This window comes from Struthio camelus, chromosome 23 (assembly GCF_040807025.1).
Source record: "Struthio camelus isolate bStrCam1 chromosome 23, bStrCam1.hap1, whole genome shotgun sequence".
Lineage (NCBI taxonomy): Eukaryota > Metazoa > Chordata > Aves > Struthioniformes > Struthionidae > Struthio > Struthio camelus.
Window position 1 is genome coordinate 6143618 of NC_090964.1, and position 27617 is coordinate 6171234.

Genomic DNA, 27617 nt, shown 5'->3' on the forward strand with positions numbered 1-27617 from the left:
TCCGTCCTGGGTCCGGTCTTGTTCCATGTATTCATCAATGACCTGGAGGAAGGGCCAGAGTGCCCCCTCAGCAAGTTTGCTGATGCTACTAAACTGGGGGCAGTGGCTGACACACCAGAAGACTGGGCTGCCCTTCAGAGGGACCGGGACAGGCTGGAGAGCTGGGCGGAGAGGAACCTCCTGAAGGTCAACAAAGGCAAGTGCAGGCTCCTGCACCTGGGGAGGAAGAACCCCCTGCACCACGACAGGCTGGGGGTTGACCTGCTGGAGAGCAGCTCTGCAGAGAGGGACCTGGGAGCGCTGGTGGACAACAAGTGAAGCATGAGGCAGCAGTGTGCCCTTGGGGCCAAGAAGGCCAATGGCATCCTGGGCTGCATTAGGCAGAGTGTTGCCAGCGGGTCGAGGGCGAGGGAGGTGATCCTGCCCCTCTCCTCAGCCCTGCGGAGGCCTCTCCTGGAGTACTGTGTCCAACTCTGGGCTCCCCAGTCCAAGAGAGACATGGCACTACTGGAGAGAGTCCAGTGGGGGGCTACAAAGCTGATGAGGGGACTGGAGCATCTCTGCTCTGAAGAAAGGCTGCCAGAGCTGGGCCTGTTGAGCCTGGAGAAGAGAAGACTGAGAGGCGATCTCCTCAATGTGTACAACTATGTGAAGGGGGGGCGTCGAGAGGATGGGGCCAGTCTCTTCTCCGTGGTGCCCAGGGACAGGACAAGAGGCAACGGGCACCAACTGAAGCACAGGCACTGCCATGTGACCCTGAGGAAAAACTTCTTGACTGGGAGGGTGACAGAGCACTGCCACAGGTGGCCCAGAGAGGCTGTGGAGTCTCCTTCGCTGGAGATATGCAAAACCCATCCGCATGCGATCCTGGGAAACAAGCTCTAGAGGACCCTGCTTGAGCAGGGAGGTTGGACTAGCTGATCTCCAGAGGTCCCTGCCAACCTCAACCATTCTGCGATTCTGTGTAATGACTGGTGCGGAGGCGCGTGCGGAGGCCGGTGCAGATGTCAGGAGGCTCTGAGCAAAAGGCGTCTCCCAGCACGCAGGCTTGGAGGCGCAGAGCATTGGGCATCGCGTAGAGGCAGATGAGGAACAAACTGGGGAGGGGTTCGAAACCCAAGAGGGTAATCTGGAACGGCGCTTGGAACGTAGCACTGAATTATTGTGGAGTGATGTGTTTCTCCTCTTCCCACACTCTTCATTCCCCCGCTCACAAAATCACCTTGGCGCTTTCCTGCGTAGCGGTAGGAAGCGGTCCCCCACAGCGCAGCAAATATCCCTGCGGGAAAACACTGCAAGGACCTTCTGCGTCGCTGCGTCTCGCTCCACCTCTGGCACGAGGAATACACACTTCTCTGCAGCTTGTGCGCAGCAGAAGGGCTCTGTCCCCGGCCCCTTGGCGGTGCTGAAAGATGACAGCATCACGCTGCCGCCTGGAAGGGTTCCCGCCTAGGGGCAGAAGCTCTCGCTTAGAAACCTGCCTCCCTGCGCTGTTGTGGCTCTTGCCAAAACCTAGCGTGTGGCTTTGCTTGGCCGGCACCGAGTCTGCAGGGCTGGGCTGGTAACTGGCCGATAACGGGAGGGTGAAAACCCAGAGAGCATTTCACAGCCGCTGCCTGGGGAAGGGGGTTGATTAACGTACCCACCGCGCTCCGCGGGAGGCCGTAAGCAGAGGCGGGAGGATGCTAACCACCGCCACCAAGCTCCCGCCCTGCCCGACCGCCTGGCATCGCTATTCCCTCGTCTCCTCCCAAAGGCAAAGGGCGCTGGAGGGACACAAACCCTTCTCCTCCCATCTCCATGCCCGGCTGCCCAGCGCGGCCACGGACCCTTCTCTGCTCCAAGCCCCCAGCTGAAAGCAGGGCTGAAATCCAGCCTCAGTGCCCGATCCGGTCGCTCGGGCTCTCGTCCGTTCCCCAAGGACGGCCATCCCCCGTCACCCTCCACGCAAAAACTGCTCCCTCGCGCCCACGTGGCATGCCCCTTATCGCCGGTCGGTGCCCCTTGCCTCCCATCCCATCGCCGAGCACCCCCAGGATGCTCCAGGCGGGGCTCAGAGCGACAGAAAGCCCCAAATCCGCACGCTCCCGATGCCCCGGGTCAGCCCAGGATGGGACACATCCTGCTAGAAACAACAAAGGAATTTCTGGGGGATTTTGCAGGAAGGGATGCCTCGCTCGGCACCTCTCGCAGCCCTGCCGAGCGGCATCCGCGCAAATCGCGATGTTCGGGCGATTCCTGCCAGAGATTTGTTTCTTTTCTCACAGGAGGCAGGAAAGACAAAACAGAGCAGATGCTCCGGGAAAAGCCCAGCGCGCCGGCACGCTCCCGCCCCCGTGGCAGGCAGCCGCGCCGCGGACCCCGGCCCAGCACGACGCTTCCCACTGCGGGCCGCTGCCGTCGCCGCTTAACCCTCAACGCCACCGCCGGGTTCGGGCTCCGGCGGAAAAACTGCAAGGAAAAGCCTCCCACCAGCCCTCGACGGCTGCCGTTCGGCAGAGCAGCTTCTCCTGGAAACACAACCGGACAACGCATCCTTATTGCCCCAGCGTTACTCCTGGCCCCCTGCCTCAGTTTCCCCTCGCCACAAAACGCAATGATGCTTTTGCTCTCGCCTGCCCCAGCCTCCTCGCTCTGGGACTCGCTTGCGGATGAGAAACTCCAGGGAAGAGCAAGCCCCGGGCCCGCGGCGTGACCTTCCCATGTCTTGGGGGCGAGGTTTGGCTGAACATCCCCAGCGCCGCTCCGGGCTCGTCCCGTCCCCGAGCCCAGCCTGGTCGGCGGGTGCAAACGCTGCAGGAAGCAAGTGCCAGGAAGCGCCGGAGGCCGGGGCGGGGGCAGCAGGCTGGCGCCAGGATTGGGGCAGGACGTGGGGGCTGCGGCCGGGGCCCAGCGAGCAGCCCGGACTGGTGCGGTCCTGGGGCCAGGCGGCGCGAGAGGAGGAGATGGGGGGCTGAGGGCAACGGGGAGCCCGGCCCCGGCCAGTAGTGGGTGGCCGCGGGCGCCGCGGGCAGCCCGTCCCGCTACGGCAGCCGGCCCGGCGGGCAGCCCGTCCCGGGCGGACCCCGGGCGCAGCGGGCAGCCCGTCCCGGGCGGACCCCGGGCGCAGCGGGCAGCGGTCCCGGCGCGGCGCACGGCGCACGGCGCAGCCCCGGGCGGAGAGGGCGGGGCGGGGGGGGCCCGTTGCGCGCCCGGGGCCGGTGTCCCGGGGCCGGTGTCCCGGGCCGGGGGCAGGCGCTGCCGGCGCCCGCCAAGCCGCACTCACCGTCCTGGCCGCCGGCCGGCCGCAGCCCCAGCGGGCCCAGCAGCAGGCAGCGCCGCAGCAGCGCCAGCGCCAGCGCCGCCGCCGCCCCGCCGGCCGCCCGCATCCTCCCGCCGCCGCCGCCGCCGCCGCCGCCGCCGCCGGCGCCCGCCCATTGGCTGCCCGCGCCCAGCCCTGCGCCGCCATTGGCCCGCCGCGCTGTCAGTCCCCCGGCGCTGCCCCCTGCCCCGGGGGTCTCCGCAGCGCCCTGCCATGGAAGGGGCGGCGGGGCCGGCGCACGGGCGGCTCCGGTCGCCCCCACTGCCCTCCCTCGGGCCCGGGCTCCAGAGCCCCCAGGCCACGGCCGCCAGTCGCCGCTCCCCCGCTCCTGGGCCCCCCGGGCAGGGGGCAGGACCCCTCTGCGCCCCCAGCCCCTCGCTCGTCCCTGCCAGCGCCGCCGTCGCCAGCCCTGGCCCAGCCCCGGCCCGACTCCAGCAGCGGGCCCGCCCCCGCCGCCAAGGCACCCTGGAGGCTCTGGCCCCCGGCGACGTGTGTCTCCAGCCCCGGCCCCCCGCGCCGCCACGCGCCACCGACTTTTCCCGGCAGGCGGGTTTCTGCTCGAGCCGGGCTCTCGCCCGCCCGCCGCCCCGCGCCCGCCCCAGCCGGCAGCCGGACGCCACCGCGGCCGCCCAGAGCCGCAAGCGGCGGCCGAGCGCCGCGCAGCCGAGGCAGCCGCAGCCTCCGGCTGAAAGCACCTCCGGCCTCCGCGCCGGGAAACGACCTTTAACAAACCCGGCCGCAACACCCGACCCCAAAGCAGCTTTGTTTTCTCTCCCGGGGGCCAGCCCCGCTGCGGCGCCTCGGCAAAACGCCACCGCGCCACGCGCTGGCCACGCAGCCGGCCGAGACGCGGCGCCGCAGCGCCTGTCCGGGTCTACGGGCGCTGGCCTGGCCTCCAACCGCCGCTCCCGCCGCGGCGCCTCCTCCGCAGCCTCTCCGACTTCGGCACGTGTCACCGGGCGCCTGGGCCCGGGGGAGCCCGCGGGCTGCCGCCAGACTTCCCCGGCGGCCTTTGCTCCCTTGCGCATCAGCGCCGGCCCTTGTCAGTCACAATGGCCTCGGCTGCGCTGCCGGGAGCTGCCGGCCGCGTCCCTCACTCCTTGGGCGACCGAGGAGGCGGGAGGTGGCGAGAGGGGCCGCTCTGCGGTTTCGCCTCGGGAACTAGAGCAGCGCTCGCGCATCTTCCCATTTCTTGTGGCGTTGACGACGGCTCACAGCCGGTGGTGGCTTTGAGTCTTCGCCAAAGCCATGCTTCGAAAGGAAGGGCAGAGGAACAACCCCCCCAAGACGGTCCGCTTCCAGCTCCCCGAGAGGCACTGGCGGGAGGAGCTGGAGTGGGAGAGGCAAGAGGCTGCTGCCGCCTTTTGGGCTGCAGCAGGTGCCTCGAGCTCTTGCCCGGTGCCGTGGGGGGAGCCCAGCCAGCCGGACGAGGATGGCCTGCCACGCGTGCGGCCACCTCGAAAGGGCAAGATGTGGCTGAGGGGCCTCACCTTTCGCCTTCGGGAGCTGGGCAGATCCTGTGCGGGTAAGAAAGCGCCCAGAGCCCCCGGCACCGCAGGCGGGCACGCAGGGCCCCTGCCCGCAGCAGGCCGCACACCCTCGGGAGCAAGCGGAGCCCTGCAGCCAGGGCAGGCAGGCACCAGCGTTCACGCCTGGGGCTTTGGCGTTCCTTGCAGTGCCAGCTTTCCGGTCTTGCTCCGGCAAGAAGAGACAGCAGAAGGCCCGGGCACCTGCGGAGACCCTCGTTGCTGCGGGCCTTGTGGAGGAGCGAGAGGAGAGCGGCACCGCCGCCTCCAGCCTCACCAGTGACCAGCACCCGGTGAGTGAGGGCAGCCCCCGGCGCACAGCCCCTCGCTGGCCCCTGCGGGGACACCTGCGTCTGGGGCAGAGCCACCCATCCCAAAGCACAGGATCCCCACTCACGTCCCAGCCTGGCCGAGCTCAATCCCAAAAGGCGAGAGCCGCTGAGAAGCACCTGGGAGGAGCGCTTGTGCAAAGGCTGCCTTCCAAGGAGGTCCTCCAAACCTCCTGTTGGAGCAGGGGCTGCGTCCAGCAGGCTGCGAGCACCAGCAAGATGGCTCCAGCAGCCCTGCGTTGCCTTCTCCCTCCCCCTCCCAGACCCACCAGCCTCCCTCAAGGTCCCTTCCCCTCCGCAGCTGATCTCCTGCCTCTCTGAGCCGTTCTCTTTTCCACCCGTGTCCCCAAAGGTCCAGGAGAGCCTCGACGCAGAGGTCCCCCCTGCTCAGGCACCTGGGGTGCCTTCTGGCGAAGAAGATGGTGAGACGGGTAAGCCCCGAGTTGCCTGGGTGCACAGGGAGCAAGGCCGACAGGACGGGGGCACGGAGGGGTGCTGGGCTGAGCCGAGCAGCTGGCAGCAAAGGGCATCTCCTCCTGGAGATCCCCGGAGAGCTGGGGGCAGCTGGGGCAGACCTGTAAGGAGGTCTCTGGAGGCTGCCGTCGAGGCAGCCCATGGGCACACGGGTCAGGAACGGGAAGCCCTGTGGAGCCTCAGCAAGGCCGTGCTGCCCTGCTGCTGGTGTTTTCCTGCCTGCTCCAGCCCTTCGGGAACCTCTGCAGCACTCGGAGAGCGTAGGGTAGGCAACGGCTGGGCTTGCCAGCATCACCGCTCAGTCGCTCTCTCCTCTTCTCCCGTCTTCCGGCTTGTCCCCATGTCCCAGAAGCTCCTGCAGCAGAAGAGCAGCCCACGGAGCCAAGCAGCGATGAGGTTATAGATGCGGCCGTGAGATACATCTCCAAATACGTGAAGGACCTGGCCGCCTACATGGACCAAGCCATCTCTCGGGGTAGGCAGCCGAGGGTGGAGGGTGAGGTCTTGGGCCCAGCGGGACCAGGCCAGGCAACAGGGGGCTCTCAGGGAGGAAAGCGGGGCTGGCACGAGCAGGGGTCAAAGTCTGCGCCCCTCCTCCTGTCCTGGAGGGGTCTGTCAGAGGGAACCCACTCAGCAGGGAAGTCCTTGAGGGCGTGGAGGCCTGTTTTCACCTTCTGCTTGTGTCTGCCAGAAATGGAGCTTGCCAAAGGGCTGCAATCATTAGCCAGTGCCTTCAAGAAGACTAGCACTCACGAAGAGGTAAGCTGGCGGAGACGGGCAGCCCCAAAGCTCTCCCCACAACCCCCAGCGCCCTGCTTCCTGGGCTCCCGCGCCAGCTGCCTGACAGGGCCTGGGCGCTGCCACCTTCTGCACACCTCCCGCCTGCCTCCCAGCACTCTCCTTGCAGCCTGCCACTACCCGGTCCCAGCCAGGCCTGGGCTTTGCCGGTAGCGGCCAGGCAAGCCGAGCCACTCGCTCTTCTCTCACCTTGAAGGAAGCACCTGCCTGCTCCCTGCCTGGTCGTGTTCGCTCTCAGCCACGTGTGTTTTCTCCTTTCTCAGCCCTCGGTGCCAACCCCGGAGACTCCTGCGCCATCTCTCGAAGATGATGTAGCTGAAGGGGAAGGCCATCACCCCGATGTGGAGCAGCAAAAGCAATGCCTTCAGGTAGGAGAGCTGCCCAGGACAGACTCTTGCCCCCTTCCCACACAGGGATGCTCGTGCACGTGCACGTGCACGTGCACGTGCAGGCACAGTCCTCACCCACACCACTGGGTGCAGAGTGGCTCCGGTCAGCCGGAAGGAAATGCTGGCCATCTCCCTGCTCCCTGGCAGCCTGCTGCTCCAGCCACGCTCAGCCTTGGCTCTGCCTCTCTCCCTGCTTCAGGCCCTTGGGGAAACTCTCCTCGTTAACCAGCAGCTGCTAGAGAAGATGGAGCAGCAGTGGCAGCAGGCTGAAAGGCAGCTGGTAAGTAACACGGAGTCTCCACGTTCGCTGGCCTGCTGCTCCCCGAGCCAGCCCCGAGGCTCACCGACACGCCAGTGGCCTGGCAGATGCATCTCCCCGCTGTTCTCCTGGGGCACGGGAGCAGCGCGCCGGCAGCAAAGCAAAGAGCCTTCACCAACCCGGTCCCAGCGGAGGTGCTCTGCAGGCCAAAGCTCAGAGCTCTTCCCCTCCTCTTCATCCTTGCTCTTCCCCGTGGATCCTCACTCGTCTTCTTTGCTAGCAAAAGGAAAAGGCTGAGCTCTTCTGCCTGCCGTGCTGCGAGGACACGGAGCACAAGGAGAAGGAAGAGGCAGCCGAAGACGAGCAGCTGAGTGCCTGCAGCACCCCCAGCTCTGGCCTGCGCTGCTGGAGGATGGAGATGAGCAGACGGTGAGAGCAGAGCTGCTCTGGACGGCAGCCGCGCACGGAGCCTGCTCGGGGCTGCCCTTAGCCTGCGTCCAGATGCGCTGCCCCAGCCCAGCCAGGCCTGCCTCTCTCCCCAGGACACGTGCCTGGAGCGCTCTGCCGGCGCCCTCAAGCACCCGCCGCCCCTCTTGCTGCCCCGGCACGGCCTTACTTAGCCCACGCCCCTCTGGCGATGGAGCTCACCACTGGTGCTCCGCTGCCATGGAGGAGAGCCGGGGGCACAGCCGGGGCCTTTGTGCTGCAGCTCTGCTGGGAGGGAGGGCTGGCTTGTCCTGGCAGTGAGTGCCCAGGGCAGATCCCCAGCTGATCGCAACGCAGAGCGCTGGGCAGCAGCGCAGGCAGTTGGCTCCGTGGGCAGAGAGCTCGTCCTTGTGCCCTCTGAGCTCTTTCCCTTGCCTCCTCTCCCTCCTCGCAGCTTACAGAGCACACGGCAGCTCCTGCAGCCTGCAGCCTGGATGAGGGTTCTTGCCAGGCTGCCAGCAGTAACAGCCTAAGGAAGGGCATCACCCTCACGACGTGCCACACACGCAACCAAGAGGTATTCTTCGGGGGAGTCCCGGGCAGGGACATAAGTTGGGAGCTGGCCCGCAGGGGGGAACAGAGCGAAGCGAAGCCCTGCGAGCAGGGCGACCCCCCGCACTCTACCGGCCTGCGGGTGCCACCTTCTCCCACACCTCTGGTCCAGCATAACCTCAGCTGTGAGCCCTCTGGTCGGCAGTAGGGGACTGTGGCATGAAGAAGTTGTGTCCCTGGGCTGTCAAGAGGCCTCTTTTAGGCACCAAGCCAAGCACTCACATGCGCAGAGCTGGCCCTACAATGGTCGCCAGCAAGAACTGGAGTCCCAGCGAAAGCTGCTAACGTGTGCTTTGGGGCAGGTCTTCCCCAGCCCTCACGTGCACCCAGGAAGACCCCTGCTGCTGCTGCTGCTGCTGCTGCTGCTTTGCTCTTCATGGTGCTCTCTCTCTTGTGTTCTCTTTCTCCTCAAAACTGGAGCAAGGTGAGCAGGGCAGAGCTCGAGATCGAGCAGGAGTCGAGATCGCCAGGCAAGTTCTGCAGAGAAAGAAGCAGCAATCAGACTCTGATGCTTCTGCCCATGCAGACACAACCGCCATCCCGGCGACCATCATCCCTGCCCGCCCGCTGGTGCCTGCACACCAAGACTAACGTGACATCTCGACTCCCCTGGACCCCGTTAGACTCCCTGGTCACCAAGCCTGGCTGGGAACGCTCTGTGCCACGCTGGGGACCAGATGACGACCCCATTTGTGTCCTCTCTCCCCTTTCCCTCTCCACTGCTGCTGCTGGAGGCCCTGCCCGTACCTGGGGACGGAGGCAGTCTGGGCAGCTGCCAGCAGAGAGCAGCTTTCCTGGAAGCGACGAACTATCGGGCTCCTCTGCGGCCTTCACGCCGCTGCGAGCCGAGGCCGAGAGCCCGCGGGGCTGCCGGGGAGGAGGCCGGGGCAGCCCGAAGCCGCGGGCTCGCCTGGGGGCGCCAGGCCTCCCCGTCCTCAGGCGGAAAGAAGGGGACAGAGCCGTCCTCGCGGGCACCTGCCGCTCGCCCAAGTCGCCTGCCCAGCACCCCCCTTGCGCTAAGGGCAATAAACCGATGCCGTTGAGTTGTCGTGTGCCGCGATGATGCGTCGAGAGCGGGGCGCTGGGCGACGGCAGCGCGGGCGGGCCGCAGCCGGGCCGCAGAGCCACCTGCGCCGGCAGGGGCCGGGGCAGCACCCCGGGGTGGGGGTGGGTGGGTGGGGGGCAGGAAGCTGCCGCCGGGCCTTTCCACGCCTCCGCCGCAACGAGCCGCGCCTCGCGCTTCAGCTCGGCCGGAGCCGCGCTCCAGTTGTAGCCCGCACGGCTTCACCAAAGGCAAATCACGCTTGACCAAGCCCAGAGCCTTCTCTGCTGGAACGACTGGCTGGGTAGATGAGGGCAGAGCGCTGGGTGGTGTCCACCTGGACTTCAGCAAGGCTTTGGACGCTCTCTCCCATCGCATCCTCGTAGGTAAACTCAGGACGTGCGGGCTAGATGAGTGGACGGTGAGGTGGATTGAGAACTGGCTGGATGGCCCAGCTCCGAGGGTTGTGGTCAGTGGCGCAGAGTCTAGTGGGAGGCCTGCAGCTAGCGGTGTCCCCCAGGCGTCCGTCCTGGGTCCGGTCTTGTTCCATGTATTCATCAATGACCTGGAGGAAGGGCCAGAGTGCCCCCTCAGCAAGTTTGCTGATGCTACTAAACTGGGGGCAGTGGCTGACACACCAGAAGACTGGGCTGCCCTTCAGAGGGACCGGGACAGGCTGGAGAGCTGGGCGGAGAGGAACCTCCTGAAGGTCAACAAAGGCAAGTGCAGGCTCCTGCACCTGGGGAGGAAGAACCCCCTGCACCACGACAGGCTGGGGGTTGACCTGCTGGAGAGCAGCTCTGCAGAGAGGGACCTGGGAGCGCTGGTGGACAACAAGTAAAGCATGAGGCAGCAGTGTGCCCTTGGGGCCAAGAAGGCCAATGGCATCCTGGGCTGCATTAGGCAGAGTGTTGCCAGCGGGTCGAGGGCGAGGGAGGTGATCCTGCCCCTCTCCTCAGCCCTGCGGAGGCCTCTCCTGGAGTACTGTGTCCAACTCTGGGCTCCCCAGTCCAAGAGAGACATGGCACTACTGGAGAGAGTCCAGTGGGGGGCTACAAAGCTGATGAGGGGACTGGAGCATCTCTGCTCTGAAGAAAGGCTGCCAGAGCTGGGCCTGTTGAGCCTGGAGAAGAGAAGACTGAGAGGCGATCTCCTCAATGTGTACAACTATGTGAAGGGGGGGCGTCGAGAGGATGGGGCCAGTCTCTTCTCCGTGGTGCCCAGGGACAGGACAAGAGGCAACGGGCACCAACTGAAGCACAGGCACTGCCATGTGACCCTGAGGAAAAACTTCTTGACTGGGAGGGTGACAGAGCACTGCCACAGGTGGCCCAGAGAGGCTGTGGAGTCTCCTTTGCTGGAGATATGCAAAACCCATCCGCATGCGATCCTGGGAAACAAGCTCTAGAGGACCCTGCTTGAGCAGGGGGGTTGGACTAGCTGATCTCCAGAGGTCCCTTCCAACCTCAACCATTCTGCGATTCTGTGTAATGACTGGTGCGGAGGCGCGTGCGGAGGCCGGTGCAGATGTCAGGAGGCTCTGAGCAAAAGGCGTCTCCCAGCACGCAGGCTTGGAGGCGCAGAGCATTGGGCATCGCGTAGAGGCAGATGAGGAACAAACTGGGGAGGGGTTCGAAACCCAAGAGGGTAATCTGGAACGGCGCTTGGAACGTAGCACTGAATTATTGTGGAGTGATGTGTTTCTCCTCTTCCCACACTCTTCATTCCCCCGCTCACAAAATCACCTTGGCGCTTTCCTGCGTAGCGGTAGGAAGCGGTCCCCCACAGCGCAGCAAATATCCCTGCGGGAAAACACTGCAAGGACCTTCTGCGTCGCTGCGTCTCGCTCCACCTCTGGCACGAGGAATACACACTTCTCTGCAGCTTGTGCGCAGCAGAAGGGCTCTGTCCCCGGCCCCTTGGCGGTGCTGAAAGATGACAGCATCACGCTGCCGCCTGGAAGGGTTCCCGCCTAGGGGCAGAAGCTCTCGCTTAGAAACCTGCCTCCCTGCGCTGTTGTGGCTCTTGCCAAAACCTAGCGTGTGGCTTTGCTTGGCCGGCACCGAGTCTGCAGGGCTGGGCTGGTAACTGGCCGATAACGGGAGGGTGAAAACCCAGAGAGCATTTCACAGCCGCTGCCTGGGGAAGGGGGTTGATTAACGTACCCACCGCGCTCCGCGGGAGGCCGTAAGCAGAGGCGGGAGGATGCTAACCACCGCCACCAAGCTCCCGCCCTGCCCGACCGCCTGGCATCGCTATTCCCTCGTCTCCTCCCAAAGGCAAAGGGCGCTGGAGGGACACAAACCCTTCTCCTCCCATCTCCATGCCCGGCTGCCCAGCGCGGCCACGGACCCTTCTCTGCTCCAAGCCCCCAGCTGAAAGCAGGGCTGAAATCCAGCCTCAGTGCCCGATCCGGTCGCTCGGGCTCTCGTCCGTTCCCCAAGGACGGCCATCCCCCGTCACCCTCCACGCAAAAACTGCTCCCTCGCGCCCACGTGGCATGCCCCTTATCGCCGGTCGGTGCCCCTTGCCTCCCATCCCATCGCCGAGCACCCCCAGGATGCTCCAGGCGGGGCTCAGAGCGACAGAAAGCCCCAAATCCGCACGCTCCCGATGCCCCGGGTCAGCCCAGGATGGGACACATCCTGCTAGAAACAACAAAGGAATTTCTGGGGGATTTTGCAGGAAGGGATGCCTCGCTCGGCACCTCTCGCAGCCCTGCCGAGCGGCATCCGCGCAAATCGCGATGTTCGGGCGATTCCTGCCAGAGATTTGTTTCTTTTCTCACAGGAGGCAGGAAAGACAAAACAGAGCAGATGCTCCGGGAAAAGCCCAGCGCGCCGGCACGCTCCCGCCCCCGTGGCAGGCAGCCGCGCCGCGGACCCCGGCCCAGCACGACGCTTCCCACTGCGGGCCGCTGCCGTCGCCGCTTAACCCTCAACGCCACCGCCGGGTTCAGGCTCCGGCGGAAAAACTGCAAGGAAAAGCCTCCCACCAGCCCTCGACGGCTGCCGTTCGGCAGAGCAGCTTCTCCTGGAAACACAACCGGACAACGCATCCTTATTGCCCCAGCGTTACTCCTGGCCCCCTGCCTCAGTTTCCCCTCGCCACAAAACGCAATGATGCTTTTGCTCTCGCCTGCCCCAGCCTCCTCGCTCTGGGACTCGCTTGCGGATGAGAAACTCCAGGGAAGAGCAAGCCCCGGGCCCGCGGCGTGACCTTCCCATGTCTTGGGGGCGAGGTTTGGCTGAACATCCCCAGCGCCGCTCCGGGCTCGTCCCGTCCCCGAGCCCAGCCTGGTCGGCGGGTGCAAACGCTGCAGGAAGCAAGTGCCAGGAAGCGCCGGAGGCCGGGGCGGGGGCAGCAGGCTGGCGCCAGGATTGGGGCAGGACGTGGGGGCTGCGGCCGGGGCCCAGCGAGCAGCCCGGACTGGTGCGGTCCTGGGGCCAGGCGGCGCGAGAGGAGGAGATGGGGGGCTGAGGGCAACGGGGAGCCCGGCCCCGGCCAGTAGTGGGTGGCCGCGGGCGCCGCGGGCAGCCCGTCCCGCTACGGCAGCCGGCCCGGCGGGCAGCCCGTCCCGGGCGGACCCCGGGCGCAGCGGGCAGCCCGTCCCGGGCGGACCCCGGGCGCAGCGGGCAGCGGTCCCGGCGCGGCGCACGGCGCACGGCGCAGCCCCGGGCGGAGAGGGCGGGGCGGGGGGGGCCCGTTGCGCGCCCGGGGCCGGTGTCCCGGGGCCGGTGTCCCGGGCCGGGGGCAGGCGCTGCCGGCGCCCGCCAAGCCGCACTCACCGTCCTGGCCGCCGGCCGGCCGCAGCCCCAGCGGGCCCAGCAGCAGGCAGCGCCGCAGCAGCGCCAGCGCCAGCGCCAGCGCCGCCGCCGCCGCCGCCCCGCCGGCCGCCCGCATCCTCCCGCCGCCGCCGCCGCCGCCGCCGCCGCCGCCGCCGCCGGCGCCCCGCGCCCGCCGGCGCCCGCCCATTGGCTGCCCGCGCCCAGCCCTGCGCCGCCATTGGCCCGCCGCGCTGTCAGTCCCCCGGCGCTGCCCCCTGCCCCGGGGGTCTCCGCAGCGCCCTGCCATGGAAGGGGCGGCGGGGCCGGCGCACGGGCGGCTCCGGTCGCCCCCACTGCCCTCCCTCGGGCCCGGGCTCCAGAGCCCCCAGGCCACGGCCGCCAGTCGCCGCTCCCCCGCTCCTGGGCCCCCCGGGCAGGGGGCAGGACCCCTCTGCGCCCCCAGCCCCTCGCTCGTCCCTGCCAGCGCCGCCGTCGCCAGCCCTGGCCCAGCCCCGGCCCGACTCCAGCAGCGGGCCCGCCCCCGCCGCCAAGGCACCCTGGAGGCTCTGGCCCCCGGCGACGTGTGTCTCCAGCCCCGGCCCCCCGCGCCGCCACGCGCCACCGACTTTTCCCGGCAGGCGGGTTTCTGCTCGAGCCGGGCTCTCGCCCGCCCGCCGCCCCGCGCCCGCCCCAGCCGGCAGCCGGACGCCACCGCGGCCGCCCAGAGCCGCAAGCGGCGGCCGAGCGCCGCGCAGCCGAGGCAGCCGCAGCCTCCGGCCGAAAGCACCTCCGGCCTCCGCGCCGGGAAACGACCTTTAACAAACCCGGCCGCAACACCCGACCCCAAAGCAGCTTTGTTTTCTCTCCCGGGGGCCAGCCCCGCTGCGGCGCCTCGGCAAAACGCCACCGCGCCACGCGCTGGCCACGCAGCCGGCCGAGACGCGGCGCCGCAGCGCCTGTCCGGGTCTACGGGCGCTGGCCTGGCCTCCAACCGCCGCTCCCGCCGCGGCGCCTCCTCCGCAGCCTCTCCGACTTCGGCACGTGTCACCGGGCGCCTGGGCCCGGGGGAGCCCGCGGGCTGCCGCCAGACTTCCCCGGCGGCCTTTGCTCCCTTGCGCATCAGCGCCGGCCCTTGTCAGTCACAATGGCCTCGGCTGCGCTGCCGGGAGCTGCCGGCCGCGTCCCTCACTCCTTGGGCGACCGAGGAGGCGGGAGGTGGCGAGAGGGGCCGCTCTGCGGTTTCGCCTCGGGAACTAGAGCAGCGCTCGCGCATCTTCCCATTTCTTGTGGCGTTGACGACGGCTCACAGCCGGTGGCTTTGAGTCTTCGCCAAAGCCATGCTTCGAAAGGAAGGGCAGAGGAACAACCCCCCCAAGACGGTCCGCTTCCAGCTCCCCGAGAGGCACTGGCGGGAGGAGCTGGAGTGGGAGAGGCAAGAGGCTGCTGCCGCCTTTTGGGCTGCAGCAGGTGCCTCGAGCTCTTGCCCGGTGCCGTGGGGGGAGCCCAGCCAGCCGGACGAGGATGGCCTGCCACGCGTGCGGCCACCTCGAAAGGGCAAGATGTGGCTGAGGGGCCTCACCTTTCGCCTTCGGGAGCTGGGCAGATCCTGTGCGGGTAAGAAAGCGCCCAGAGCCCCCGGCACCGCAGGCGGGCACGCAGGGCCCCTGCCCGCAGCAGGCCGCACACCCTCGGGAGCAAGCGGAGCCCTGCAGCCAGGGCAGGCAGGCACCAGCGTTCACGCCTGGGGCTTTGGCGTTCCTTGCAGTGCCAGCTTTCCGGTCTTGCTCCGGCAAGAAGAGACAGCAGAAGGCCCGGGCACCTGCGGAGACCCTCGTTGCTGCGGGCCTTGTGGAGGAGCGAGAGGAGAGCGGCACCGCCGCCTCCAGCCTCACCAGTGACCAGCACCCGGTGAGTGAGGGCAGCCCCCGGCGCACAGCCCCTCGCTGGCCCCTGCGGGGACACCTGCGTCTGGGGCAGAGCCACCCATCCCAAAGCACAGGATCCCCACTCACGTCCCAGCCTGGCCGAGCTCAATCCCAAAAGGCGAGAGCCGCTGAGAAGCACCTGGGAGGAGCGCTTGTGCAAAGGCTGCCTTCCAAGGAGGTCCTCCAAACCTCCTGTTGGAGCAGGGGCTGCGTCCAGCAGGCTGCGAGCACCAGCAAGATGGCTCCAGCAGCCCTGCGTTGCCTTCTCCCTCCCCCTCCCAGACCCACCAGCCTCCCTCAAGGTCCCTTCCCCTCCGCAGCTGATCTCCTGCCTCTCTGAGCCGTTCTCTTTTCCACCCGTGTCCCCAAAGGTCCAGGAGAGCCTCGACGCAGAGGTCCCCCCTGCTCAGGCACCTGGGGTGCCTTCTGGCGAAGAAGATGGTGAGACGGGTAAGCCCCGAGTTGCCTGGGTGCACAGGGAGCAAGGCCGACAGGACGGGGGCACGGAGGGGTGCTGGGCTGAGCCGAGCAGCTGGCAGCAAAGGGCATCTCCTCCTGGAGATCCCCGGAGAGCTGGGGGCAGCTGGGGCAGACCTGTAAGGAGGTCTCTGGAGGCTGCCGTCGAGGCAGCCCATGGGCACACGGGTCAGGAACGGGAAGCCCTGTGGAGCCTCAGCAAGGCCGTGCTGCCCTGCTGCTGGTGTTTTCCTGCCTGCTCCAGCCCTTCGGGAACCTCTGCAGCACTCGGAGAGCGTAGGGTAGGCAACGGCTGGGCTTGCCAGCATCACCGCTCAGTCGCTCTCTCCTCTTCTCCCGTCTTCCGGCTTGTCCCCATGTCCCAGAAGCTCCTGCAGCAGAAGAGCAGCCCACGGAGCCAAGCAGCGATGAGGTTATAGATGCGGCCGTGAGATACATCTCCAAATACGTGAAGGACCTGGCCGCCTACATGGACCAAGCCATCTCTCGGGGTAGGCAGCCGAGGGTGGAGGGTGAGGTCTTGGGCCCAGCGGGACCGGGCCAGGCAACAGGGGGCTCTCAGGGAGGAAAGCGGGGCTGGCACGAGCAGGGGTCAAAGTCTGCGCCCCTCCTCCTGTCCTGGAGGGGTCTGTCAGAGGGAACCCACTCAGCAGGGAAGTCCTTGAGGGCATGGAGGCCTGTTTTCACCTTCTGCTTGTGTCTGCCAGAAATGGAGCTTGCCAAAGGGCTGCAATCATTAGCCAGTGCCTTCAAGAAGACTAGCACTCACGAAGAGGTAAGCTGGCGGAGACGGGCAGCCCCAAAGCTCTCCCCACAACCCCCAGCGCCCTGCTTCCTGGGCTCCCGCGCCAGCTGCCTGACAGGGCCTGGGCGCTGCCACCTTCTGCACACCTCCCGCCTGCCTCCCAGCACTCTCCTTGCAGCCTGCCACTACCCGGTCCCAGCCAGGCCTGGGCTTTGCCGGTAGCGGCCAGGCAAGCCGAGCCACTCGCTCTTCTCTCACCTTGAAGGAAGCACCTGCCTGCTCCCTGCCTGGTCGTGTTCGCTCTCAGCCACGTGTGTTTTCTCCTTTCTCAGCCCTCGGTGCCAACCCCGGAGACTCCTGCGCCATCTCTCGAAGATGATGTAGCTGAAGGGGAAGGCCATCACCCCGATGTGGAGCAGCAAAAGCAATGCCTTCAGGTAGGAGAGCTGCCCAGGACAGACTCTTGCCCCCTTCCCACACAGGGATGCTCGTGCACGTGCACGTGCACGTGCACGTGCAGGCACAGTCCTCACCCACACCACTGGGTGCAGAGTGGCTCCGGTCAGCCGGAAGGAAATGCTGGCCATCTCCCTGCTCCCTGGCAGCCTGCTGCTCCAGCCACGCTCAGCCTTGGCTCTGCCTCTCTCCCTGCTTCAGGCCCTTGGGGAAACTCTCCTCGTTAACCAGCAGCTGCTAGAGAAGATGGAGCAGCAGTGGCAGCAGGCTGAAAGGCAGCTGGTAAGTAACACGGAGTCTCCACGTTCGCTGGCCTGCTGCTCCCCGAGCCAGCCCCGAGGCTCACCGACACGCCAATGGCCTGGCAGATGCATCTCCCCGCTGTTCTCCTGGGGCACGGGAGCAGCGCGCCGGCAGCAAAGCAAAGAGCCTTCACCAACCCGGTCCCAGCGGAGGTGCTCTGCAGGCCAAAGCTCAGAGCTCTTCCCCTCCTCTTCATCCTTGCTCTTCCCCGTGGATCCTCACTCGTCTTCTTTGCTAGCAAAAGGAAAAGGCTGAGCTCTTCTGCCTGCCGTGCTGCGAGGACACGGAGCACAAAGAGAAGGAAGAGGCAGCCGAAGACGAGCAGCTGAGTGCCTGCAGCACCCCCAGCTCTGGCCTGCGCTGCTGGAGGATGGAGATGAGCAGACGGTGAGAGCAGAGCTGCTCTGGACGGCAGCCGCGCACGGAGCCTGCTCGGGGCTGCCCTTAGCCTGCGTCCAGATGCGCTGCCCCAGCCCAGCCAGGCCTGCCTCTCTCCCCAGGACACGTGCCCGGAGCGCTCTGCCGGCGCCCTCAAGCACCCGCCGCCCCTCTTGCTGCCCCGGCACGGCCTTACTTAGCCCACGCCCCTCTGGCGATGGAGCTCACCACTGGTGCTCCGCTGCCATGGAGGAGAGCCGGGGGCACAGCCGGGGCCTTTGTGCTGCAGCTCTGCTGGGAGGGAGGGCTGGCTTGTCCTGGCAGTGAGTGCCCAGGGCAGATCCCCAGCTGATCGCAACGCAGAGCGCTGGGCAGCAGCGCAGGCAGTTGGCTCCGTGGGCAGAGAGCTCGTCCTTGTGCCCTCTGAGCTCTTTCCCTTGCCTCCTCTCCCTCCTCGCAGCTTACAGAGCACACGGCAGCTCCTGCAGCCTGCAGCCTGGATGAGGGTTCTTGCCAGGCTGCCAGCAGTAACAGCCTAAGGAAGGGCATCACCCTCACGACGTGCCACACACGCAACCAAGAGGTATTCTTCGGGGGAGTCCCGGGCAGGGACATAAGTTGGGAGCTGGCCTGCAGGGGGGAACAGAGCGAAGCGAAGCCCTGCGAGCAGGGCGACCCCCCGCACTCTACCGGCCTGGGGGTGCCACCTTCTCCCACACCTCTGGTCCAGCATAACCTCAGCTGTGAGCCCTCTGGTCGGCAGTAGGGGACTGTGGCATGAAGAAGTTGTGTCCCTGGGCTGTCAAGAGGCCTCTTTTAGGCACCAAGCCAAGCACTCACATGCGCAGAGCTGGCCCTACAATGGTCGCCAGCAAGAACTGGAGTCCCAGCGAAAGCTGCTAACGTGTGCTTTGGGGCAGGTCTTCCCCAGCCCTCACGTGCACCCAGGAAGACCCCTGCTGCTGCTGCTGCTGCTGCTGCTGCTGCTGCTGCTGCTGCTTTGGTCTTCATGGTGCTCTCTCTCTTGTGTTCTCTTTCTCCTCAAAACTGGAGCAAGGTGAGCAGGGCAGAGCTCGAGATCGAGCAGGAGTCGAGATCGCCAGGCAAGTTCTGCAGAGAAAGAAGCAGCAATCAGACTCTGATGCTTCTGCCCATGCAGACACAACCGCCATCCCGGCGACCATCATCCCTGCCCGCCCGCTGGTGCCTGCACACCAAGACTAACGTGACATCTCGACTCCCCTGGACCCCGTTAGACTCCCAGGTCACCAAGCCTGGCTGGGAACGCTCTGTGCCACGCTGGGGACCAGATGACGACCTCATTTGTGTCCTCTCTCCCCTTTCCCTCTCCACTGCTGCTGCTGGAGGCCCTGCCCGTACCTGGGGACGGAGGCAGTCTGGGCAGCTGCCAGCAGAGAGCAGCTTTCCTGGAAGCGAGGAACTATCGGGCTCCTCTGCGGCCTTCACGCCGCTGCGAGCCGAGGCCGAGAGCCCGCGGGGCTGCCGGGGAGGAGGCCGGGGCAGCCCGAAGCCGCGGGCTCGCCTGGGGGCGCCAGGCCTCCCCGTCCTCAGGCGGAAAGAAGGGGACAGAGCCGTCCTCGCGGGCACCTGCCGCTCGCCCAAGTCGCCTGCCCAGCACCCCCCTTGCGCTAAGGGCAATAAACCGATGCCGTTGAGTTGTCGTGTGCCGCGATGATGCGTCGAGAGCGGGGCGCTGGGCGACGGCAGCGCGGGCGGGCCGCAGCCGGGCCGCAGAGCCACCTGCGCTGGCAGGGGCCGGGGCAGCACCCCGGGGTGGGGGTGGGTGGGTGGGGGGCAGGAAGCTGCCGCCGGGCCTTTCCACGCCTCCCCCGCAACGAGCCGCGCCTCGCGCTTCAGCTCGGCCGGAGCCGCGCTCCAGTTGTAGCCCGCACGGCTTCACCAAAGGCAAATCACGCTTGACCAAGCCCAGAGCCTTCTCTGCTGGAACGACTGGCTGGGTAGATGAGGGCAGAGCGCTGGGTGGTGTCCGCCTGGACTTCAGCAAGGCTTTGGACGCTCTCTCCCATCGCATCCTCGTAGGTAAACTCAGGACGCGCGGGCTAGATGAGTGGACGGTGAGGTGGATTGAGAACTGGCTGGATGGCCCAGCTCCGAGGGTTGTGGTCAGTGGCGCAGAGTCTAGTGGGAGGCCTGCAGCTAGCGGTGTCCCCCAGGCGTCCGTCCTGGGTCCGGTCTTGTTCCATGTATTCATCAATGACCTGGAGGAAGGGCCAGAGTGCCCCCTCAGCAAGTTTGCTGATGCTACTAAACTGGGGGCAGTGGCTGACACACCAGAAGACTGGGCTGCCCTTCAGAGGGACCGGGACAGGCTGGAGAGCTGGGCGGAGAGGAACCTCCTGAAGGTCAACAAAGGCAAGTGCAGGCTCCTGCACCTGGGGAGGAAGAACCCCCTGCACCACGACAGGCTGGGGGTTGACCTGCTGGAGAGCAGCTCTGCAGAGAGGGACCTGGGAGCGCTGGTGGACAACAAGTGAAGCATGAGGCAGCAGTGTGCCCTTGGGGCCAAGAAGGCCAATGGCATCCTGGGCTGCATTAGGCAGAGTGTTGCCAGCGGGTCGAGGGCGAGGGAGGTGATCCTGCCCCTCTCCTCAGCCCTGCGGAGGCCTCTCCTGGAGTACTGTGTCCAACTCTGGGCTCCCCAGTCCAAGAGAGACATGGCACTACTGGAGAGAGTCCAGTGGGGGGCTACAAAGCTGATGAGGGGACTGGAGCATCTCTGCTCTGAAGAAAGGCTGCCAGAGCTGGGCCTGTTGAGCCTGGAGAAGAGAAGACTGAGAGGCGATCTCCTCAATGTGTACAACTATGTGAAGGGGGGGCGTCGAGAGGATGGGGCCAGTCTCTTCTCCGTGGTGCCCAGGGACAGGACAAGAGGCAACGGGCACCAACTGAAGCACAGGCACTGCCATGTGACCCTGAGGAAAAACTTCTTGACTGGGAGGGTGACAGAGCACTGCCACAGGTGGCCCAGAGAGGCTGTGGAGTCTCCTTCGCTGGAGATATGCAAAACCCATCCGCATGCGATCCTGGGAAACAAGCTCTAGAGGACCCTGCTTGAGCAGGGAGGTTGGACTAGCTGATCTCCAGAGGTCCCTGCCAACCTCAACCATTCTGCGATTCTGTGTAATGACTGGTGCGGAGGCGCGTGCGGAGGCCGGTGCAGATGTCAGGAGGCTCTGAGCAAAAGGCGTCTCCCAGCACGCAGGCTTGGAGGCGCAGAGCATTGGGCATCGCGTAGAGGCAGATGAGGAACAAACTGGGGAGGGGTTCGAAACCCAAGAGGGTAATCTGGAACGGCGCTTGGAACGTAGCACTGAATTATTGTGGAGTGATGTGTTTCTCCTCTTCCCACACTCTTCATTCCCCCGCTCACAAAATCACCTTGGCGCTTTCCTGCGTAGCGGTAGGAAGCGGTCCCCCACAGCGCAGCAAATATCCCTGCGGGAAAACACTGCAAGGACCTTCTGCGTCGCTGCGTCTCGCTCCACCTCTGGCACGAGGAATACACACTTCTCTGCAGCTTGTGCGCAGCAGAAGGGCTCTGTCCCCGGCCCCTTGGCGGTGCTGAAAGATGACAGCATCACGCTGCCGCCTGGAAGGGTTCCCGCCTAGGGGCAGAAGCTCTCGCTTAGAAACCTGCCTCCCTGCGCTGTTGTGGCTCTTGCCAAAACCTAGCGTGTGGCTTTGCTTGGCCGGCACCGAGTCTGCAGGGCTGGGCTGGTAACTGGCCGATAACGGGAGGGTGAAAACCCAGAGAGCATTTCACAGCCGCTGCCTGGGGAAGGGGGTTGATTAACGTACCCACCGCGCTCCGCGGGAGGCCGTAAGCAGAGGCGGGAGGATGCTAACCACCGCCACCAAGCTCCCGCCCTGCCCGACCGCCTGGCATCGCTATTCCCTCGTCTCCTCCCAAAGGCAAAGGGCGCTGGAGGGACACAAACCCTTCTCCTCCCATCTCCATGCCCGGCTGCCCAGCGCGGCCACGGACCCTTCTCTGCTCCAAGCCCCCAGCTGAAAGCAGGGCTGAAATCCAGCCTCAGTGCCCGATCCGGTCGCTCGGGCTCTCGTCCGTTCCCCAAGGACGGCCATCCCCCGTCACCCTCCACGCAAAAACTGCTCCCTCGCGCCCACGTGGCATGCCCCTTATCGCCGGTCGGTGCCCCTTGCCTCCCATCCCATCGCCGAGCACCCCCAGGATGCTCCAGGCGGGGCTCAGAGCGACAGAAAGCCCCAAATCCGCACGCTCCGGATGCCCCGGGTCAGCCCAGGATGGGACACATCCTGCTAGAAACAACAAAGGAATTTCTGGGGGATTTTGCAGGAAGGGATGCCTCGCTCGGCACCTCTCGCAGCCCTGCCGAGCGGCATCCGCGCAAATCGCGATGTTGGGGCGATTCCTGCCAGAGATTTGTTTCTTTTCTCACAGGAGGCAGGAAAGACAAAACAGAGCAGATGCTCCGGGAAAAGCCCAGCGCGCCGGCACGCTCCCGCCCCCGTGGCAGGCAGCCGCGCCGCGGACCCCGGCCCAGCACGACGCTTCCCACTGCGGGCCGCTGCCGTCGCCGCTTAACCCTCAACGCCACCGCCGGGTTCGGGCTCCGGCGGAAAAACTGCAAGGAAAAGCCTCCCACCAGCCCTCGACGGCTGCCGTTCGGCAGAGCAGCTTCTCCTGGAAACACAACCGGACAACGCATCCTTATTGCCCCAGCGTTACTCCTGGCCCCCTGCCTCAGTTTCCCCTCGCCACAAAACGCAATGATGCTTTTGCTCTCGCCTGCCCCAGCCTCCTCGCTCTGGGACTCGCTTGCGGATGAGAAACTCCAGGGAAGAGCAAGCCCCGGGCCCGCGGCGTGACCTTCCCATGTCTTGGGGGCGAGGTTTGGCTGAACATCCCCAGCGCCGCTCCGGGCTCGTCCCGTCCCCGAGCCCAGCCTGGTCGGCGGGTGCAAACGCTGCAGGAAGCAAGTGCCAGGAAGCGCCGGAGGCCGGGGCGGGGGCAGCAGGCTGGCGCCAGGATTGGGGCAGGACGTGGGGGCTGCGGCCGGGGCCCAGCGAGCAGCCCGGACTGGTGCGGTCCTGGGGCCAGGCGGCGCGAGAGGAGGAGATGGGGGGCTGAGGGCAACGGGGAGCCCGGCCCCGGCCAGTAGTGGGTGGCCGCGGGCGCCGCGGGCAGCCCGTCCCGCTACGGCAGCCGGCCCGGCGGGCAGCCCGTCCCGGGCGGACCCCGGGCGCAGCGGGCAGCCCGTCCCGGGCGGACCCCGGGCGCAGCGGGCAGCAGTCCCGGCGCGGCGCACGGCGCACGGCGCAGCCCCGGGCGGAGAGGGCGGGGCGGGGGGGGCCCGTTGCGCGCCCGGGGCCGGTGTCCCGGGGCCGGTGTCCCGGGCCGGGGGCAGGCGCTGCCGGCGCCCGCCAAGCCGCACTCACCGTCCTGGCCGCCGGCCGGCCGCAGCCCCAGCGGGCCCAGCAGCAGGCAGCGCCGCAGCAGCGCCAGCGCCAGCGCCGCCGCCGCCCCGCCGGCCGCCCGCATCCTCCCGCCGCCGCCGCCGCCGCCGCCGCCGCCGCCGGTGCCCCGCGCCCGCCGGCGCCCGCCCATTGGCTGCCCGCGCCCAGCCCTGCGCCGCCATTGGCCCGCCGCGCTGTCAGTCCCCCGGCGCTGCCCCCTGCCCCGGGGGTCTCCGCAGCGCCCTGCCATGGAAGGGGCGGCGGGGCCGGCGCACGGGCGGCTCCGGTCGCCCCCACTGCCCTCCCTCGGGCCCGGGCTCCAGAGCCCCCAGGCCACGGCCGCCAGTCGCCGCTCCCCCGCTCCTGGGCCCCCCGGGCAGGGGGCAGGACCCCTCTGCGCCCCCAGCCCCTCGCTCGTCCCTGCCAGCGCCGCCGTCGCCAGCCCTGGCCCAGCCCCGGCCCGACTCCAGCAGCGGGCCCGCCCCCGCCGCCAAGGCACCCTGGAGGCTCTGGCCCCCGGCGACGTGTGTCTCCAGCCCCGGCCCCCCGCGCCGCCACGCGCCACCGACTTTTCCCGGCAGGCGGGTTTCTGCTCGAGCCGGGCTCTCGCCCGCCCGCCGCCCCGCGCCCGCCCCAGCCGGCAGCCGGACGCCACCGCGGCCGCCCAGAGCCGCAAGCGGCGGCCGAGCGCCGCGCAGCCGAGGCAGCCGCAGCCTCCGGCTGAAAGCACCTCCGGCCTCCGCGCCGGGAAACGACCTTTAACAAACCCGGCCGCAACACCCGACCCCAAAGCAGCTTTGTTTTCTCTCCCGGGGGCCAGCCCCGCTGCGGCGCCTCGGCAAAACGCCACCGCGCCACGCGCTGGCCACGCAGCCGGCCGAGACGCGGCGCCGCAGCGCCTGTCCGGGTCTACGGGCGCTGGCCTGGCCTCCAACCGCCGCTCCCGCCGCGGCGCCTCCTCCGCAGCCTCTCCGACTTCGGCACGTGTCACCGGGCGCCTGGGCCCGGGGGAGCCCGCGGGCTGCCGCCAGACTTCCCCGGCGGCCTTTGCTCCCTTGCGCATCAGCGCCGGCCCTTGTCAGTCACAATGGCCTCGGCTGCGCTGCCGGGAGCTGCCGGCCGCGTCCCTCACTCCTTGGGCGACCGAGGAGGCGGGAGGTGGCGAGAGGGGCCGCTCTGCGGTTTCGCCTCGGGAACTAGAGCAGCGCTCGCGCATCTTCCCATTTCTTGTGGCGTTGACGACGGCTCACAGCCGGTGGTGGCTTTGAGTCTTCGCCAAAGCCATGCTTCGAAAGGAAGGGCAGAGGAACAACCCCCCCAAGACGGTCCGCTTCCAGCTCCCCGAGAGGCACTGGCGGGAGGAGCTGGAGTGGGAGAGGCAAGAGGCTGCTGCCGCCTTTTGGGCTGCAGCAGGTGCCTCGAGCTCTTGCCCGGTGCCGTGGGGGGAGCCCAGCCAGCCGGACGAGGATGGCCTGCCACGCGTGCGGCCACCTCGAAAGGGCAAGATGTGGCTGAGGGGCCTCACCTTTCGCCTTCGGGAGCTGGGCAGATCCTGTGCGGGTAAGAAAGCGCCCAGAGCCCCCGGCACCGCAGGCGGGCACGCAGGGCCCCTGCCCGCAGCAGGCCGCACACCCTCGGGAGCAAGCGGAGCCCTGCAGCCAGGGCAGGCAGGCACCAGCGTTCACGCCTGGGGCTTTGGCGTTCCTTGCAGTGCCAGCTTTCCGGTCTTGCTCCGGCAAGAAGAGACAGCAGAAGGCCCGGGCACCTGCGGAGACCCTCGTTGCTGCGGGCCTTGTGGAGGAGCGAGAGGAGAGCGGCACCGCCGCCTCCAGCCTCACCAGTGACCAGCACCCGGTGAGTGAGGGCAGCCCCCGGCGCACAGCCCCTCGCTGGCCCCTGCGGGGACACCTGCGTCTGGGGCAGAGCCACCCATCCCAAAGCACAGGATCCCCACTCACGTCCCAGCCTGGCCGAGCTCAATCCCAAAAGGCGAGAGCCGCTGAGAAGCACCTGGGAGGAGCGCTTGTGCAAAGGCTGCCTTCCAAGGAGGTCCTCCAAACCTCCTGTTGGAGCAGGGGCTGCGTCCAGCAGGCTGCGAGCACCAGCAAGATGGCTCCAGCAGCCCTGCGTTGCCTCCTCCCTCCCCCTCCCAGACCCACCAGCCTCCCTCAAGGTCCCTTCCCCTCCGCAGCTGATCTCCTGCCTCTCTGAGCCGTTCTCTTTTCCACCCGTGTCCCCAAAGGTCCAGGAGAGCCTCGACGCAGAGGTCCCCCCTGCTCAGGCACCTGGGGTGCCTTCTGGCGAAGAAGATGGTGAGACGGGTAAGCCCCGAGTTGCCTGGGTGCACCGGGAGCAAGGCCGACAGGACGGGGGCACGGAGGGGTGCTGGGCTGAGCCGAGCAGCTGGCAGCAAAGGGCATCTCCTCCTGGAGATCCCCGGAGAGCTGGGGGCAGCTGGGGCAGACCTGTAAGGAGGTCTCTGGAGGCTGCCGTCGAGGCAGCCCATGGGCACACGGGTCAGGAACGGGAAGCCCTGTGGAGCCTCAGCAAGGCCGTGCTGCCCTGCTGCTGGTGTTTTCCTGCCTGCTCCAGCCCTTCGGGAACCTCTGCAGCACTCGGAGAGCGTAGGGTAGGCAACGGCTGGGCTTGCCAGCATCACCGCTCAGTCGCTCTCTCCTCTTCTCCCGTCTTCCGGCTTGTCCCCATGTCCCAGAACCTCCTGCAGCAGAAGAGCAGCCCACGGAGCCAAGCAGCGATGAGGTTATAGATGCGGCCGTGAGATACATCTCCAAATACGTGAAGGACCTGGCCGCCTACATGGACCAAGCCATCTCTCGGGGTAGGCAGCCGAGGGTGGAGGGTGAGGTCTTGGGCCCAGCGGGACCGGGCCAGGCAACAGGGGGCTCTCAGGGAGGAAAGCGGGGCTGGCACGAGCAGGGGTCAAAGTCTGCGCCCCTCCTCCTGTCCTGGAGGGGTCTGTCAGAGGGAACCCACTCAGCAGGGAAGTCCTTGAGGGCGTGGAGGCCTGTTTTCACCTTCTGCTTGTGTCTGCCAGAAATGGAGCTTGCCAAAGGGCTGCAATCATTAGCCAGTGCCTTCAAGAAGACTAGCACTCACGAAGAGGTAAGCTGGCGGAGACGGGCAGCCCCAAAGCTCTCCCCACAACCCCCAGCGCCCTGCTTCCTGGGCTCCCGCGCCAGCTGCCTGACAGGGCCTGGGCGCTGCCACCTTCTGCACACCTCCTGCCTGCCTCCCAGCACTCTCCTTGCAGCCTGCCACTACCCGGTCCCAGCCAGGCCTGGGCTTTGCCGGTAGCGGCCAGGCAAGCCGAGCCACTCGCTCTTCTCTCACCTTGAAGGAAGCACCTGCCTGCTCCCTGCCTGGTCGTGTTCGCTCTCAGCCACGTGTGTTTTCTCCTTTCTCAGCCCTCGGTGCCAACCCCGGAGACTCCTGCGCCATCTCTCGAAGATGATGTAGCTGAAGGGGAAGGCCATCACCCCGATGTGGAGCAGCAAAAGCAATGCCTTCAGGTAGGAGAGCTGCCCAGGACAGACTCTTGCCCCCTTCCCACACAGGGATGCTCGTGCACGTGCACGTGCACGTGCACGTGCAGGCACAGTCCTCACCCACACCACTGGGTGCAGAGTGGCTCCGGTCAGCCGGAAGGAAATGCTGGCCATCTCCCTGCTCCCTGGCAGCCTGCTGCTCCAGCCACGCTCAGCCTTGGCTCTGCCTCTCTCCCTGCTTCAGGCCCTTGGGGAAACTCTCCTCGTTAACCAGCAGCTGCTAGAGAAGATGGAGCAGCAGTGGCAGCAGGCTGAAAGGCAGCTGGTAAGTAACACGGAGTCTCCACGTTCGCTGGCCTGCTGCTCCCCGAGCCAGCCCCGAGGCTCACCGACACGCCAATGGCCTGGCAGATGCATCTCCCCGCTGTTCTCCTGGGGCACGGGAGCAGCGCGCCGGCAGCAAAGCAAAGAGCCTTCACCAACCCGGTCCCAGCGGAGGTGCTCTGCAGGCCAAAGCTCAGAGCTCTTCCCCTCCTCTTCATCCTTGCTCTTCCCCGTGGATCCTCACTCGTCTTCTTTGCTAGCAAAAGGAAAAGGCTGAGCTCTTCTGCCTGCCGTGCTGCGAGGACACGGAGCACAAGGAGAAGGAAGAGGCAGCCGAAGACGAGCAGCTGAGTGCCTGCAGCACCCCCAGCTCTGGCCTGCGCTGCTGGAGGATGGAGATGAGCAGACGGTGAGAGCAGAGCTGCTCTGGACGGCAGCCGCGCACGGAGCCTGCTCGGGGCTGCCCTTAGCCTGCGTCCAGATGCGCTGCCCCAGCCCAGCCAGGCCTGCCTCTCTCCCCAGGACACGTGCCCGGAGCGCTCTGCCGGCGCCCTCAAGCACCCGCCGCCCCTCTTGCTGCCCCGGCACGGCCTTACTTAGCCCACGCCCCTCTGGCGATGGAGCTCACCACTGGTGCTCCGCTGCCATGGAGGAGAGCCGGGGGCACAGCCGGGGCCTTTGTGCTGCAGCTCTGCTGGGAGGGAGGGCTGGCTTGTCCTGGCAGTGAGTGCCCAGGGCAGATCCCCAGCTGATCGCAACGCAGAGCGCTGGGCAGCAGCGCAGGCAGTTGGCTCCGTGGGCAGAGAGCTCGTCCTTGTGCCCTCTGAGCTCTTTCCCTTGCCTCCTCTCCCTCCTCGCAGCTTACAGAGCACACGGCAGCTCCTGCAGCCTGCAGCCTGGATGAGGGTTCTTGCCAGGCTGCCAGCAGTAACAGCCTAAGGAAGGGCATCACCCTCACGACGTGCCACACACGCAACCAAGAGGTATTCTTCGGGGGAGTCCCGGGCAGGGACATAAGTTGGGAGCTGGCCCGCAGGGGGGAACAGAGCGAAGCGAAGCCCTGCGAGCAGGGCGACCCCTCGCACTCTACCGGCCTGCG

The 27617-nt window shown here is 67.1% G+C and overlaps 3 protein-coding genes across 3 annotated transcripts; all 3 read left to right on the plus strand.

Moving 5' to 3' along the window:
- The first annotated feature begins 2730 nt into the window (after positions 1-2730).
- On the plus strand, positions 2731-7376 carry LOC138062011 (uncharacterized). The gene is made up of 6 exons (XM_068917276.1): positions 2731-2909; positions 4978-5120; positions 5509-5587; positions 5983-6389; positions 6692-6796; positions 7017-7376. Exons 4-6 carry the CDS (start codon positions 6084-6086, stop codon positions 7371-7373), a joined length of 768 nt encoding a protein of 255 aa, XP_068773377.1. The 5' UTR covers positions 2731-2909; positions 4978-5120; positions 5509-5587; positions 5983-6083; the 3' UTR covers positions 7374-7376.
- A 5033-nt stretch (positions 7377-12409) lies between these two features.
- On the plus strand, positions 12410-17084 carry LOC138062012 (uncharacterized). The gene is made up of 6 exons (XM_068917277.1): positions 12410-12588; positions 14689-14831; positions 15220-15298; positions 15694-16100; positions 16403-16507; positions 16728-17084. The coding sequence occupies exons 4-6, from the start codon at positions 15795-15797 to the stop codon at positions 17082-17084; spliced, it is 768 nt and encodes a 255-aa protein (XP_068773378.1). The 5' UTR covers positions 12410-12588; positions 14689-14831; positions 15220-15298; positions 15694-15794.
- Positions 17085-22135: 5051 nt separating this feature from the next.
- Positions 22136-26921, plus strand: LOC104145040 (uncharacterized). The gene is made up of 6 exons (XM_068917274.1): positions 22136-22314; positions 24400-24542; positions 24931-25009; positions 25402-25811; positions 26114-26218; positions 26439-26921. Exons 4-6 carry the CDS (start codon positions 25506-25508, stop codon positions 26793-26795), a joined length of 768 nt encoding a protein of 255 aa, XP_068773375.1. The 5' UTR covers positions 22136-22314; positions 24400-24542; positions 24931-25009; positions 25402-25505; the 3' UTR covers positions 26796-26921.
- Positions 26922-27617: the final 696 nt, after the last annotated feature.

Excerpts from the sequence above, each read along its gene's own strand:
- LOC104145040 (XM_068917274.1), top strand. The coding sequence starts at position 25,506 with ATGGACCAAGCCATCTCTCGGGGTAGGCAGCCGAGGGTGGAGGGTGAG. Across the intron at positions 25,812-26,113 it reads AGACTAGCACTCACGAAGAG|CCCTCGGTGCCAACCCCGGA; the intron begins GTAAGCTGGCGG and ends CTCCTTTCTCAG. Across the intron at positions 26,219-26,438 it reads AGCAAAAGCAATGCCTTCAG|GCCCTTGGGGAAACTCTCCT; the intron begins GTAGGAGAGCTG and ends TCCCTGCTTCAG.
- LOC138062012 (XM_068917277.1), top strand. The coding sequence starts at position 15,795 with ATGGACCAAGCCATCTCTCGGGGTAGGCAGCCGAGGGTGGAGGGTGAG. Across the intron at positions 16,101-16,402 it reads AGACTAGCACTCACGAAGAG|CCCTCGGTGCCAACCCCGGA; the intron begins GTAAGCTGGCGG and ends CTCCTTTCTCAG. Across the intron at positions 16,508-16,727 it reads AGCAAAAGCAATGCCTTCAG|GCCCTTGGGGAAACTCTCCT; the intron begins GTAGGAGAGCTG and ends TCCCTGCTTCAG.
- LOC138062011 (XM_068917276.1), top strand. The coding sequence starts at position 6,084 with ATGGACCAAGCCATCTCTCGGGGTAGGCAGCCGAGGGTGGAGGGTGAG. Across the intron at positions 6,390-6,691 it reads AGACTAGCACTCACGAAGAG|CCCTCGGTGCCAACCCCGGA; the intron begins GTAAGCTGGCGG and ends CTCCTTTCTCAG. Across the intron at positions 6,797-7,016 it reads AGCAAAAGCAATGCCTTCAG|GCCCTTGGGGAAACTCTCCT; the intron begins GTAGGAGAGCTG and ends TCCCTGCTTCAG.